Source organism: Odontesthes bonariensis, chromosome 7 (genome assembly GCF_027942865.1).
Source record: "Odontesthes bonariensis isolate fOdoBon6 chromosome 7, fOdoBon6.hap1, whole genome shotgun sequence".
NCBI lineage: Eukaryota > Metazoa > Chordata > Actinopteri > Atheriniformes > Atherinopsidae > Odontesthes > Odontesthes bonariensis.
Genome location: NC_134512.1, coordinates 35,521,715 through 35,537,601, shown reverse-complemented (window position 1 = coordinate 35,537,601; position 15,887 = coordinate 35,521,715). Strand labels below are relative to the sequence as shown.

The 15,887-nt window shown below is 42.9% G+C and overlaps 2 protein-coding genes across 5 annotated transcripts in view; both read left to right on the top strand.

Moving 5' to 3' along the window:
* The window catches only part of nlrc5 (NLR family, CARD domain containing 5), a 32,613-nt gene extending 31,987 nt beyond the window's left edge, over positions 1 to 626 (top strand). For all 4 annotated transcript variants that reach the window (XM_075470693.1, XM_075470692.1, XM_075470691.1 and 1 more), the window contains 2 exons: positions 197 to 280; positions 416 to 626. In XM_075470693.1, the coding sequence (XP_075326808.1) occupies positions 197 to 280; positions 416 to 497 (166 nt within the window). In that variant the 3' untranslated portion in view covers positions 498 to 626. The remainder of the gene's footprint in view (positions 1 to 196; positions 281 to 415) is intronic.
* A 6,392-nt stretch (positions 627 to 7,018) lies between these two features.
* The window catches only part of cpne2 (copine II), a 62,963-nt gene continuing 54,094 nt past the window's right edge, over positions 7,019 to 15,887 (top strand). The window contains exons 1-2 of the mRNA XM_075470701.1: positions 7,019 to 7,247; positions 15,241 to 15,434. Of these exons, the coding sequence (XP_075326816.1) occupies positions 15,258 to 15,434 (177 nt within the window). The 5' untranslated portion in view covers positions 7,019 to 7,247; positions 15,241 to 15,257. The remainder of the gene's footprint in view (positions 7,248 to 15,240; positions 15,435 to 15,887) is intronic.

The following is a 15,887-nucleotide window of genomic DNA, read 5'->3' as shown; positions in this document are numbered from 1 at the left end:
AACCAAGCTGCTCAGATGTGATTCATTTAGGGAAAGAGCCTCAGTTATTCTGCCTTAATGCATCGTGGGTAATCCAACATAGTTCTGTCTTTTAGCATATTTTAGGTGTTTCCATGTAAACCTCCAAATATGCTTTACTCTAACTTTATGTGCCACGTTCAGAGTTATTAAGTCTGCCTGTGTTTATCTCTTGTAGTCTGGAGAGCAACAGTGTGAGCGTGATAGGAGTGGAGGCCCTTGTTAGAGCGTTACGGTCCTGCCCGGCTCCGGAAGTCATCAGGTGAGCGTGCTCAGAAAAGCTCTCAGTCACACCTGTTCTTTCATCTGTTGTCACCTTCTCTGTTTATGTGTCCTGTTTTTTCTATTTACTCCTTTAGTGTTGAAAATGTCCAGTTTTCCTCCTCTGTGCTTTCAGGTTGTGGAGGAACAAAGTGTCAGTGAGTGAAGCCCAGAAGCTCAGTCAGAAGGAGAAGAGGCTGAATTTCTCATCCACCTAATGTGATCTGTGCTGCTGGGCAGTGAAGAAGAAACCAGCGTCCATCAGCGTCTGCAGAGGTGAAACACAGCTGCATAACGCAGCTTCTGCCACAAACTGCTGAGCAGCCATGAGAGGAACACCCCCCCCCCCCCCCCCCCCCCGTTTGAATTTTATTTCTTTTCCATTTCTGAGTTTAACAATAGGGCAGAAGAATAAGATAAGATAAAATAAGAGATTTTCTGCTGAACATTGAATGAAAGCACATTCACAGCTGGGTGTGTTATTCAGGGAGTGAGAAAGCAGATGTTTTTGAGTATGACTGCACTTATCAGCCTAAAGTTTCACTGAAGTAAAGCGGTGCAATTAACCGACGGGGCTGCACCTTCCTTTTACTCTGGTGCCAACTTTATTCACAGATTTTATGTTCCACACTGGCTGTGGCGATGATTGAGTTGGTGTCATGAGTATTACGTGCACGGTGTGTACCACACCTGTGGCAGAAGTCTTCCTCGCCATCAGGTAACTGTGTGTTTGCACTAATACAGCACAATAATCTCACAATAATTGTGAGCATTTTGGAATCACTGAATCATAGAAGTTCTCCTGAATCCATCCATCTGGGATTAAAAGGTACAGAGTGCTCGTTGTTTGGGTCGGTGCACACTGCTCCACCGGTCCAAACTGATTTATGTGTCAGCGGTCAGGACACAGGACGTTTGATTTAGATATGAATGCAGACTCTGATGTAATGAGTCATTTTGCACTGTGGTGTGTTTACATTGGAGGCCACATAAGTGAAAACACAATTATTCATGAACTCTCAGCCAGGACAGAAATCTGCTCTTATCATCATTTTAGGTTGTGGTCTCTATCAAAACTACGTATTTATTTCTGCTGTTTATTTTGGAGAAGAAGAAATATGTATGTTTTTAATTATTTATCTGTCATTCATACTGATTTTTATTTTTGACTTTGTAAATTCCGAAACGATATTGACATTTATTATTAAGTATTGTGTATTTTTAACGACTCAAAACAGGGAACAGTTCACTGTGTTGCAGTCAGACGTCCCTGTGAGATTTCTTTAGGTTCTTGCTTTGCTGTCTGAGTCTGAAACTCAAGCACCTTATTGTATTCTTTTCCATTCTTCCATCCATTCTCTCACTGACACTGGATTGTTTTTTTGGTTTTATGTTCAGGTCATGACGTGAGCGCCCACAAACTGCACTGAGTTTTTGTCTTTATTCAGATATCATATTGTGAGCTCTTTATTTTTATATTTACAGTTTGCTGAAGTTTGATTTTAATTCTTGTCATTTCTGTTATCTTAAATGCTAAAAGATGAAGCTCTTTGAAATGCCAAAAGAGCATAAATGAAAATAACCTATTTTACTGTTTACTTTTTATTTTAACAGGCTTTTTGTTTGTCTGCATCCCACTGAAAATGTTTAATACACACAAATTTAAACATCTTACGTTTAAATGTTACAGTTTTTACTCTTCATTGACATCTAGTTTGTGGAGAAGATGAAGCCAGCTTGTTTTCTCCTTTCGCGTGTTTTGCATGTTGACCTCACAGCTGCCCACAGTGAGGAACTCTATATGTGTTCTTATGGCTCCCTCTTGCGGTTAGATCTGGTGGTGCAGTTATGATGTAGCTCTGTCGCTCTTCTCTGTCGGAGATGCTCCTTAACAGCAGCAAACTGCAGCAAACTGCCCGCTCTTCTTAATTTTATTTTAAAATGTATTGAACATTTAAAACACAACATTTCTTTTACAGGAAGTAAATCAGGTGTACGTTTTAATATAATAAAATAGAGTACATTCAACATTTTAGTTCAATGAGAAGAGTGCGTAAGCATAATCAGCATTGAAGTACTTCCAGAGTAAATTCAGATTTAAGCTGTGTATCAATATGATTTTATTTTCTAAGATGTTTGATTCTTTGACAGAACAAATGCAGCGTTGTGTTTAAAATGAAAATCTGTTCAAAGATGATGCTGATACCAGCGTTTACCACCCAACACATTTAAAAAAATACTCTTATCTGAGGCACGATATTCTCTCAAAATAAGACCAATAAGAGTGAACTCCACACAAGCTCACACTGGCTAACAAGGATTTAGAGGTTTTATATCTAGACTTACTCAGGAATCGCTCAACTCTCAGGTACAAGGAGCAAAATTCTAATGTGAAAAAATAGTGGTTGTAATATTGAAAATGGCCAAAAGGTGGAATTGTACGTTTGTTGCAAGTGTTAGTAAGTTTACAAAAAAAAAAAAATTATGTAAATGGCTGACAGGCTTCACAAAATAATCCTCAGTTCTACCATTTATGTTCAACATTTACAATTATGGAAACACTGACAAATACTGTCTGTGCTGCTCTGGGGTGGCCATGTGTCCCTACAGAAACAGAAGTACGGCCCCCTCCTTGTGGAGACGAATGGCTGACATCGCGATTTAGATTGGCAAGGACTGCTGCTGCAAATATGCAGCTCGCCAGAGCCACAACTCCAGAGAGAAACACGCCGATCAAACCCAATTCCACCACACATCCAGGTCCTCACCACCCTTGGATTTTTGGCCAATTTTGAGGGAGATTGGAGACAGATCGGGGGTGTCCCAGTCCTCTGCGAGTCGTGTGCTCCCCTTGGTCATCAAAGCTCTCATAGTTTATCACCCATGGTACATCACATCCCCACACACCGCTGTCCTACAAGTGCAAATTAAGAGGGACTTTCATGCCGTGGCTGGACTGCCAAACATAATCGGAGCAATGCACACATATGCGCATTAAAGCACCCGTGCTGCTGTGGCGCGCACTGAACTGAAGGCCAGGTGGGTGTTTCTCCATACAGCGGGGGGCAAACTGCTCTATAGCCCAGAGAAGGGATGCCAGATTTGCACAATACTGTATTGCCATGAACGAGGGTCTCCACCTGAACCAGGCAGACCAGAAGGTGTGGTGCCAGAAGACCCCCCTCATGGACCCCCCACCAAAGTGCCATCATGATGAGGCAACAACTGATTGCACGGCTTTAGCTGCCGTCATCGAGCGCCTGCCCAGGGCGAGACGTTTTTAAAAAAAAAAAATTTCATATTAAACCATTTCTTCTTTATTTCAGTGACATTACGAACTACAGGTGACACGGAATTAACAGCACTCGTAATCAGAGGTGTGACCAGAACGGCATGTGTGGGTGGGCAGTTAGCTCATCTGGGTGGGCAGAAAACAATACCTGAAAAAAATCGGTGGAAAAAAAAAACTACGACAACTTCAAGCATAATAATAATAATAATAATTCAATTCGGTAAAGAAAATATGGTCACACTAGCATAAATCATGACTGTCAATTTTGATAACTGTAGAATTTTTTTATTATTTTTTTATTTTTTTTGTAAAGAAATATAGAACTTGTATGATGCATGCAACCAACAGCAAGCTATCAATAAAATCAAAGGTATACAACATGATTACTACAGGAGAGCTAGAACAAATCAACAAGTAAATGAAACAAACAAGCTCAACTCAACACAAACTACTACCACTACTTTGTGAAGAGATGACAGAGAAGAACGAAATAGGAACATGAATCGAAGTTGTCAGGTATTTAAATTTGATTGACGAAAGCTCAAGCTGCCGTCACATGCACACTGTATGGGCTTAAAGGAAACTCCCGCACAGCGTTGTGCTATTTGAATGGAGGAGGACTGACAGACACGCCCCCTATTCAAACGAACCAACTGGAAAGCAGTTTTGACGATTGTTCTGCCCCTTAACCCCTTCGCCATGTTGCAAATATGTCCTATTTTGGAGAGGTTTTTAGACCAGGACTTTAGGATGCAATAGCTTTTGTTTAACATGCTCCACATTCTCCATTGAGGGTTTAAATTCAAGTAGATACTTGGGGCAAGACATCCAGCCAACTCCAGCTTTTTATTACCTTCATTAAGTCTACATTTCAGATCATTATATACAAGAAAAACATCCGAAAATGTGAAAATCGCCTTTTTTTTCAGCAGCAAGGGGTTAAGGTTACGGAGGGGGGTGGACATGATAACAAAAAAATAAATAAAGCTATAAACTTTGCAGAAATATGCTTTTTTAAAATCACCACCTGTATTTATTCTATCAATACAAGACACAAACAGAGATAATAAATCGTGGCCTTTTTTCTGGCCAGTTTTCTTTGGATGGACAGGGCATTTCTAAGGGGGGCAGTGCCCCCCCCACCCCCGTAGCCACGCCCCTGCTCGTAATTGCTTCCCATTTCTTCGCTTTAGCAGGTCCCATAATTCCACTGCTGACACTGCTAAAAATGACAGATTTTCCTTTCTGGATCTCTGAAAGCAGAACTTCAACCTCAGAGCCCCTAAAGTTGTTCTTTTTGCGCCTTGAGGCCGTTTTCATGACTCAAAAACAGGAGAGAGCAAGCGTAGCCTCATATGGTATAATTTTTAAATCTACTATCCTCGTGCACGTGCCCGGGTGGCATTCATCATTTACGCAGGTCGTTTACACACTTTTTCCCAAGTTAAAGGACAAGACCGTTTTTTTGACATTGGGCCCTTGATTTCACATTATAACATGATGTTCTACTCACCCCTGCTTGTTGTTGGTCATTTGGACCTGTTCCGAAGATATTCGAGAGGCGTCTGGCTGCTCTCTTGAGATATTCGGCCATGAAACATTTTCCTATGGGCAAGTTTATACAGGCACAAACTATGCTGTTTATAATTTATTAATTACTGTACACTAGCACTGATAACGTGGAGGTGCGTCGCTTACTTAAAAAAATCCGGGTTACTGTAATTTTGAATTTTTGTCGTAAAGTGGGTCTGTGGGCTGTCTGTGGTAGTAGCACGACGATGACGTCAGTAACACCCACTTTACGACAAAAGTTAAAAATTAAAAATTACTTAATTTTGCTTAAGCTCTAAACTCTGTAAACTTTAGCAACATTTGAAACATTTTCAGATGAGAAAGTAGTCGTTTAGATCCCCAACGTGTTGAAAACCTGACAAAATACCGGCTATTTACAATTCTGTTCCCACGAATTCGGCGCTACTAAAGCTAGCCGCAGTGAGCAACGCACTTCCGGTTATTTTCACAAAATAAAATACCCGTTGCCTTTTATCATAGGGAAAGCCATTACGATACAATTGGTGCTTTTGTTTTGAAAACAGGAAGTGAACCTACCCTCGTTGTAGCTAGCTTGAAACTGCCGTTTTGACAGGAAATGACGATCGGCGACGTCACGTTATGTTGCATCTTGGGTAGTTTGAGTATGAGTAGTAACCTCATGATGCATACCCAACATTTCAGAGAATCTAGTATGCATCCGGGAACTTAAAAAAAGTTAAAGTTAGTAGGAGTAGTAGGAGTAGTAGGAGTAGTAGGCGGTTTCGAACACAGCCTCTGTCTCCTCGACAGATAGGAATTTTGGCCGACGCACGCAAGCGACAGAGAGCGTCTCCGACGACGGAGAGGGCTCTCCGTGGCCTTTCCCGGACGACTATAAATCAGGCTTTCTTTAGCTGGACCCCGTGACCTTTGACCCCTCAGACGGCGATACATCAAGAACCCTCATTCATCAACAGCTGATAGAAGCACACGGACAAGGGACTACTGTGGGGAACCTTTGTCCAGCACTACGATCCAGAGTTCCATTCACAGACTTTACTGTGCAGAGAAGAAGCCTGATGTTAACCTGGTCCAGAGGCGGCGTCCCCTTCTCTGGGCTCGGAGGCGTCTGGGACGGAGCGTCCACTTCTCTGGGCTCGGAGGCGTCTGGGACGGAGCGTCCACTTCTCTGGGCTCGGAGGCGTCTGGGACGGAGCGTCCACTTCTCTGGGCTCAGAGGCGTCCGGGACGGAGCGTCCACTTCTCTGGGCTCGGAGGCGTCCGGGACAGAGCGTCCACTTCTCTGGGCTCGGAGGCGTCTGGGACGGAGCGTCACACGGTGGAAACATGTGCTGTGGTCAGAGCCATCAGTGTTCCAGATCTTTGTTGGAAGAAATGGAGCAAAGAGCCAAAGGAGCATCCAGCCTGCTGTCAGCACCCAGTCCCTGCAGCCAGGCTCTGGGATGGGATGGGCTTGGATCAGGGCCCCAATGAGCAAAGCTCATTTCCACTTCTGTGATGGCAGCATTAATGCAGAAAAGCTCACTGAGATTTTACAGCAACATGTGCCCACATCAGGACCACATCTGTTCCAGGGACCTCCGTGCATTGTTCAAGCAGACCGTGTAAAAGCACATTCTGCACACGTTTCAAAGGCACGGCTGAGGAAGAAGAAGGTGCTGGATCTACTGGATCTAAACTTTTTTTTTTTATGTGTTGCAGCCTGAAATCTGATATAGAATAGAATTAAGCTGACAAAAACAAGACATTAAATATCTCCAGCACCTGCTCACAGACTTAACCTGAAACGGAAGCGCTTTTTCTTCTACCTGAATTGCGGCTTTTATTTGTGAAGAAAACTTTATGCACTTCCGGTGTGAGGCTGACGCTGGTAACTTGGCGGAGCTTTTTCCCTCCGTTGCGCTCTGCGGACAGCGCAGTCCGGGCTCTGAGGATGATTTACGCTCGCACACTGTTGCGCCTCCCTGGATACCCAACCTCACCCTAAAGATGTCAACTCCAGTTTTTTCTCCTTTGTAGAAAAAGTGCCTCTGAGCTTTCTTTTCTTCCTCTTTACTGTGCGTAGTAATTACAGAAACTGTCAAGTGGAAAACGGTTTAGAAGTTGCTCGTCATTTACTGAGGTGAGTCAGTTCCGACGTTTTGTTCCTTCTGTGATGCACATTCGTGGAAATTTAACTCCAGGATGATGTTTTGCTTGATTTTAAAAAAGGCGCAGAGGAGCTGCAGAGAGCCAAAAGTGCATTCAAACTGCGGTTTAAAAACGGAAGGATGTGGAAAAGATCACTGACATTTTGATGGAAATCTCACATTTGAATAGAACAGGAAGCAAAGCCCATTCTGCAGAGGGGGGTTCTGATCAGTGTTCAGCTCAAGTTGACACATCTCTGTATGATTACTGTTTGCAGTCTGCTCTTCATCACTATTGGGGCAGTTTTCCACCAAAACAGCAGAGAGGACATGTAATTAGACTTAATGAGTGTGTGCAGTAAAGTGTGAGCCGCCCTCCTGCAGGCTGATGGCTGTGGAAGAGTGACTGAGGTGTGGGTCGGTACCAGGTTCATCGTGTTGGTATAGTTTGTGCAGCCCTCTTGGGAGGCATTCGCACAGAAAGTGTAGACACAAAGTGCCTGAAGAGATGCATTTTAGCTCCCAACATTATCTGTTTCTACTTATTTATTTACTTGGCTGCAGAAACTGGTACATTTTCAGTTGCTCATTTTGGTTCTTGTAATGTTCGATGGTTGTATTCTATCATGTGACAGCCTTGAGTTTGAGTTTGAGTTTATTTAAAGCCGGGACAGTACATATTAATGAACATATACATGTAAATATGCAAGATTATAGCCAATGGCTAATTTCCATCTTTAGTCCCTTCGGCAGATTGATGTCAACAACATAGGATAGTAAAATCAATAAAACAACAGTAACAACAATTAGAATAGTTAGCCTTCATGGCCAGTGTGAAAAGAGGGAATAATTACAGAGAGAAAACACAATAGGACAGAAAAGAAAAAAGAAAAGCAAGAACAATGAAGAGTTTAGTGGATCATAAAACACATTTTAGGCAGGATTGTGGCAACAGTGCTGTTCCTCCAATAGCTTTAAGATGTTTGGTAAAAGAGTCGGGAGTTCACGTATTGTGTGTGGTGTTGAATTCCAAGTGTGAGAAGCACGAACAGAAAATGTGGTTTGACTAAAGACACTCTTTCTGAAAGGAACCACACAGTCACCTCTAGAGCCAGCTCTTGTTGATCTGTTTGAGTCTTTTTTCACTAATTCTTGTAATGGAGGAGGTGCTTTGCCGTGGAAGATTTTGTAAATCAAGATAGCATCGCTTTGAACAGCCTTTGTTAACGTTCCTCTAACGTTTCCGTCTGCCTTCCTTTTTAAAAACATTTAATAATGTCGACGGTGTTCAATTATGTCATGATTTTAGGACCCAATTCTGATTCTGTGCTTAAATGCATCAGTTTCAGTTGATTTAGTTCAAATATTGTCATCACATCAAGCATTAGCTCTCCTTAGGGCCCTGTCCTTTCCCTCCTGCTTTTATTTTATGTACAGATTGCAGCCTATCAGGAAGGCAGCCACCTTGTCAGGTACTCTGACAACAACATCCTGATCATAGTTCTTCCCTACATGGATTTACCAAGTGGTGTGCCAATAAAGCCCAATTCACCCTTCAGAACTCTTGGTGCTCGTGCACTTTACTGGAGGATACGTCTTGTGTTGGCGTATTGAATTCTGGGTTCACTGCTTTGCGAGGGTAACTCGTGATGGAAAGTTTGGAATAGTTCAACTTTTCAAAAGACAGCGCCCACTTCAGCCAATCAAAATGCCTGAAATGAAACATGTCTCAACTTGTTGCCACCGTTTGGACCGCCCATGGTCGAGTTAAAGGACTGCATCCCTGTGAATTCTGCCTTACTTCCTTAATCTAACGATAAGTACACGTGAACACGGGTATTTTAAAAAAATGAGTTTTTGGTTCCTCTATTCCCAAAAAGTACATTTTTGACAGGACTGTTATATCTAGATCACAGTTTTTTCATTAGCTCACGATAGGAAAGCTCGTTTTATCACGATAACGGGTTAATTACGTCATTATCTTAACTGGTGCCGATGATGAGCGATGAAACTGAGTTTTAACACTGGAACAACTAAATTTCAAGCTTCCCGTCATCTCTTTTTCATCTCAAGAAATCAAACCACATTTTCTTGTGCTAACTGTCACGATCTCAAGGAGGCAAAAGGCTGATTACTTAAACGTAAAAATGATTTGATTTAACTTGTTATCATGCAAAGAGAAGCTGTATTATCTCAATATAACAGAATCATAAACTCGCGGACAAGACAACGGCATCAAGAATAATTATTTTAGATCTCAAACAGTTTTGTGCCTTTCAATCTACATATGGAGTCAGTGAAACTCCAAACTGTACAAATATTTCAGTACTTTGTTTCAGTGTGTGACTGGTAACCGAAATGGTAACTAGTGGAAAATCAGATATTCACTCGCCGAGGAAATTAAACCGTTTTGGTCTCTGTGAGAACCTTTTATCGGAGACTGTTATCAGACTTTTACGGAGCCTCTTTAAACTTTTTCATTTGTGTCCTGGTTCAACGGGTCATGTGACAGACACAAAGTGTTTTTAACAACATCGTCCAGCTAAATGAGCTTTATTCTCTCGTGTAGAAGAGAGTAATCCACAAAGCAGAGAGAATAATGTGTAAACCTGACCACGGCCTTTCATTTATGCCCAAAAGCTGCTGATAAAATGTGCTAACATGGAGAACTTTTAGTGAAGCTAAATGATCAGGATGCATCATACTGGTCTGTTGCATCCCACTGACCTGTGCACTGTTACCAGCAAGTTATTCATGTTTGACTGTTCCTTGGTATTCTGCTCTTCTTATTCTCTCTCTCTCCGTGATGATGGATTAAATTGTTCAAGATTAACTCGTTTTTGGGATTAATTAAGTATCTGAACCTGAATAGAACTGCTAACACTTGTGATTTAAGCCCTAAAAAAGGTACGTATTTAATGAGACTGCTTCAATTATGACTGCGTTGGTCTGACTCTGAAACCCGACACCTTTCATGGAGCATTTTCTTACTTTTGCAGTCAGAAATACCAAAATACAACCAATTAGGAACTTTGTGTAAGGAGCACAACACGACTGAGAGAATGCCGGAGTTCCCCAAACCTTTAGGGAACGTTCTGCTACTGAATGACGTCATGAAAACGCTGTATAAACATCAGTTTATTATTCTTATCAGTCTAACGGTAGATGAACCTTTTGTGCTTGCTGCTTCGAGGAAACGATGCTTCATAAGTTCATAACTTGGATCTGATCAACTAAGACAAAGGAGGTAAAAACGCATCTCTCGATTCCTTTTATAGAATTTACAGCTCCTTTATAACATATTATATGAAGTCATATTTCTGATGTTATGTTTGTTCTGCGCTGCCTGTTAAATCTAATCCCTGTTTATCTGTCAAACCAGTGAGTTTATCTCACCGTCTCCTCTGGAAACAGCCCCTTGATGGAGCCGCATTGTTCATTTTATCTGTAAACACAGGAGTGAATGAATCCATCGACAATGAGCGAGTGAGTAAAAGTATCTCAGCCAGACCAAACAAGCCTTTTCACCGCAGATGAACGATGAGGTCAGCGCATGAACATGCTGGTATTCTCAGTACATCACCACCAGCGGCGTGACATCACAGGCGTGGACGGGAGGAGCGCTGGTTATGACACATTTGTATCTTAGCAACAGACAGCATCCCTTTAGCATGCCGCTGTGAGAACAAAACAACCTGTGTAGACACAGAGAGCTTTATTTTTTGGAGAGCTGCTTGGAATTTGTTTTTACTTTGAACAAACAGTTTAGTTACACAGAGGAAGCGTTTCAGCATGCAGAAGTGTGCGTTTCCTGTCCATCTTCGCCCAAAACGTCTCTGTTTCGGGGCTTCTGCGGTGGCTTTGATCTGGTCTCGGGGCACATGTGTGATGTTTAATCCTGGCCGTGATTGGGGTCTTCTGAGGGCAGCCATGACCCACGCCATGTCCCATCCAGTGTGGCTTAATGTGTTTTGTTCTCATTCATTGGGTATTTTTAGCCTAACGGGATCATTAGTCTGATTAAGCTGAGGTCTCGAGTGGCTCTGACACCACAGGTGACTCACTGTAACAGCCACTTATTGATTATTCAGACTCACTTTTGTACTTTCTCCCTGCCTTTCTGATACGAATATGTAAGACTTGAAAATGTTGCCTCGCCTCAACGAATGTCAAAGCATTCTGTAAAAGCATTTTGTATTAATCAGCCCGTTTCTTGTGTGGAAACACTCATTTTGCCTAGCAGCAGATACACACCCAGTGTGTTGCCAGCATCTTATTTTCCCTCCACAGCAGTGTTTCCAGTCATTTGTGATTTTTCTGGCTTGCAATGGCAAACATGAAACACTGGCTCCTGTAAAATGTCAGAGTTACACAAAGACCTGTAAAAAACAAAGCTGGATACCAGCCATCAGTCTCTATCACAACAACTTAATAGTTTCACAGGTTAAACTATTATTTTATTGGCTGATGATCTCATTTTTGATTTGTTTCGACTTTAATTGGCATTGTTCAACAAAAACCCCATCCTGCTATCTGTTATATCTGAAATGGGAAAGTCGGGTTTCTAGCAGATCTCCCAGAACAGTGAAATCCCTACAGATGGTCCAGAGCACGCAGCACAACAAAAAAGGTCACATGTCCCTCCACCACTCCCTGATCTGAACTGGCAACCCATGGCTGCCTGAATCAAACTCAAGTCATTGATCCTGCCTACAGACTGACTTCAGCGCTTCAGCCCAGCAGCCACCTTTACCTGTGCTCCTTCTGGACCGCGGCGTTCCTCTCATGTACTGCCAACCCTGCAAACCAGCTCCAGGCTGCTCTCATTTGTCGGTGCGTCCCTCTCTACCTCTTGACGACTGATGTCGGAGAAGAACACCGCCTCGCCTAACGACTCCAACACCCCAACACGTTTGGATTTCGAGTGCTATGTGAAAGTGTTTAATTGGCACTCAGGCCCGTGTCACATGAGGTTTTTTATCTGCTTCAGCTCAGGTTGGAAATGATGGGAACACAGCACCGAGGTGCACACTAATTTCCACTCACGGTGCTGCTTTTCTTTACAAAGACAAACATTTACTGACCATCACGTCTCACATGGAGACTTTAACACTGACGGCAACAACTTCATCTGCTTTACTGTCTGACAGGCAGCTCGCAGCTCACTCTCTGAACCTGATGTGTTTGTGCTCTGTCCTTTAAATAGTTTTGGCACCTAATGCTTACGTGAAGGTTTATTACAGTAATGAAGGTTGAGAGTCGTTCCAACAAAAGGTGAAATCTCTTATTCTCTTACTTCTAAAAAGAAGACAGAATAAATCCCAATTCAAACCCATAACTCTGAGGCGGTCTGTGGCGTAGTGGGCACAGCAGGCGCCACATGTACAGAGGCAATAGTCCTCGCTGCAGCTGGCCCTGCTTCGAATCCCGCATCAAACAGCTCTTTGCTGCATGTTATTCCCCCTCTTTCTGCCCCCTGCTTCCTGTCTCTCTCCAATGTCCTATACAATAAAGGCATAAAAAAACATAACTCCACATTACTGAAAACACAGAACAAACTAAGACAAGAAAATCTAACCTTAAGTCATAAAATAACTAACACCCCCCTCCTGCTCTTTGGTTCAGTCCAGCCAATCACAGCTCACGACTGTTCAATCAAAGGGATTTTCCTTTCCACCTTTCACCCTGCCTGGATGCATTTATAATATTAAATGTTTACGTTTTTTTCCATGTTTTAAAATGATTGGTTCAGGTCGGGGGCTGCACGGTGGTGGTTAGCACCGTCGCTCCAGAGCAAGAAAGTTCCAGGTTGGATTCCCGGCTGGTGCTTTTCTGTGTGGAGTTTGCATGTTCTCCCCGTGTAAGCGTGGGTTTTCTCCGGGTACTCCGGCTTCCTCCCACTGTCCATAAAACATGCATGTTAGGTTGATTGGTGTCTCTAAAATTGTCCTTAGGAGTGAGTATGTCGGGTTGTTTGTCTCGTTTGTCTCTGTGTGGCCCTGTGATGGACTGGCAGGGTGTACCCCGCCTCTCGCCCGATGACCGCTGGGATGGGCTCCAGCCCCCCCACGACCCGACCGACGGATTAAAGGGATAATCCGGAGTAAAATGCACTTTAGATCAATTTACGGGATGTTGGGAGTACATACGTTGAGTTGACATCAAAATCATGTCATTCGGATGTGTTTTGAGAATTTCGATTTGACCGTTTTTAGCCAAAAGTTGTTAGCCTGGAAGTGATGAGGGCATATCGTATCGCCGCTACAAAACGCTATTTTTATACCTCTTCTACAGCTCCAAACAACATAACACTTACGTGGTAGTGAGTAGAGGGTCCCTAAAGCCAAACCGAAGTGTCCCGAGGTCTTCATGTGGTCGGATATAGAGTCCAGAATGAATTTAATCAAGCCATTACCTTTCCGGAAATGTGTCTGCTGCAGCTGCCGCTACAGACCGTGGTGAAGTTGGTTTGATATTGGATATACGACAGAAATGAATATAAAATAGAGTGTGCATTCAATTGGTGTACAAAAAGGTGTGTGTGGTTGGTACTACACTCACTAGGTCACAAGGCTTGGGAGGTATTGGAAAAAAAAGACACCTTATTTCCTTATTGTGAATATCTGTCGAATATCCAATATCAAACCAACTTCACCACGGTCTGTAGCGGCAGCTGCAGCAGGCACATTTCCGGAAAGGTACTGGCTTGATTAAATTCATTCTGGACTCTATATCCAACCACATGAAGACCTCGGGACACTTCGGTTTGGCTTTAGGGACCCTCTACTCACCAACACGTAAGTGTTATGTTGTTTGGAGCTGTAGAAGAGCTATAAAAATAGCGTTTTGTAGCGGCGATACGATATGCCCTCATCACTTCCAGGCTAACGACTTTTGGCTAAAAACGGTCAAATCGAAATTCTCAAAACACATCCGAATGACATGATTTTGATGTCAACTCAACGTATTCAATTCAATTCAATTCAAATTCAAAAATACTTTATTTATCCCAGAGGGAAATTAAATGTTGATGTAGCTCAATTAAATCAAGGAGTTATTATAGATGCTGATGGCTGTGGGCAGGAAAGATTTCCTGTAGCGGTCAGTTTTGCATCCAAACTGAAGAAGCCTTTGACTGAAGAGACTCTGTTTTCCGATAACAGTCTTATTGAGAGGATGTTCAGGGTTGTCCATAGTCTAATGTACTCCCAACATCCCGTAAATTGATCTAAAGTGCATTTTACTCCGGATTATCCCTTTAAGCGGGTATAGAAAATGGATGGATGGATGGATGATTCAGATTGGCCTTGTAGGGGAGAGCTGCCATTTTTGTTGATTGTACCTGTTTTTTTTTATGCCGAAGTTGGGGAGTTCAGTTGTAGTTTTGTGTATTTTTCCTTTCCTTTATGGTTTATTCAGAAATCTACAGTTAATCTACAGTTTTGCTTGCTATGCTGGCCTTGGCTCTTCCTGAAGAGATGGCGTCTTTCTGTTTTTAACAACCAACTGTAAAGAACATAATTAAAAAAGATAAACTGCTTTCTCCTCATGTTCTTGTTCTAGGAACGTGTTACACCCTTTCCCCCCCCTCGACTAGCCTGGGGATGTAACATATTAAATTAAATTAGTTTGCCCCAGTTCTAGATGGAACATTTCTGGAGTTCTGGTCTAATGGTTGCTTGTTTGGTGTATTTGGTGTTAATATGACCAGTGTCTTTAATGTCTTTAAACAAGATTTATATTCTATAGCGGCACGTTTTGGATTGAATGTAGCTAAACAATTGGTTAGGTTGCTTACTATGTCTGGTTCAACATGCTTCTCCTGACAGAGTTGCTGCTGTGTTGATCTTTATGTGTCCAAATGCTCAGAATGTGCACTGATAAGATATCTCAAGGAGTTCCCATGATCAGCTGAGAAGCCACCAGTGTGAGATGTGTGAAACTCAGGTTCACTGGACTTATTTCTCCCTGTTCTCTTTCCCTCAGAGTCGTGACCTCAGATCATGGCCTACACACTGGGCTCGGCCCCTGCTGGTCAGACCCGCACTGTTGGACCTCAGCACTGCATCACTCGGGTGGAGCTGTCCGTCACCGCAGCCAGCCTACTGGACCGAGATGTAGCCTCCAAGTCGGACCCGTTCTGCGTTCTCTTCCATGAAGTGGATGGAAACTGGGTGGAGGTGCGGTAACGGTAGGGGGGATAAAGAAAGAGAGATTATACAGAGAAAGGCAGGACCGAAGAAGAGGGAGAACAGGTGGAAGATGGTGCAGAATCAGGGACTTAAACGGCAGAGTGAGCTGAGATTTGATAAATGAGCGTTTGGATCATAAGTAATGACGCCTGGTGCTTTAACATGCTGTGTCTCAGCTGCAGGGAGGGGGAAGAAAAGAGGATAAAAGGGAAACAGAAAGCGCTTGCAAGGCCACGTCTGCAACGCTAACTCTAACGGCAAAGAAAACAACAAGAGGATTGTGACTGTAGTCTGTTCCTCTGGTGGCCTACAGGTTGTGAACCAGATCCAAACTCATGATGTCTTGACCATCTGGCATCAGCCACGGCATGCTGAGCCAAAAAGAACAGCAACAGCTAAATTTCTGAGTTTTATTGCAATGGAGGATAAGTGTTGTAGATA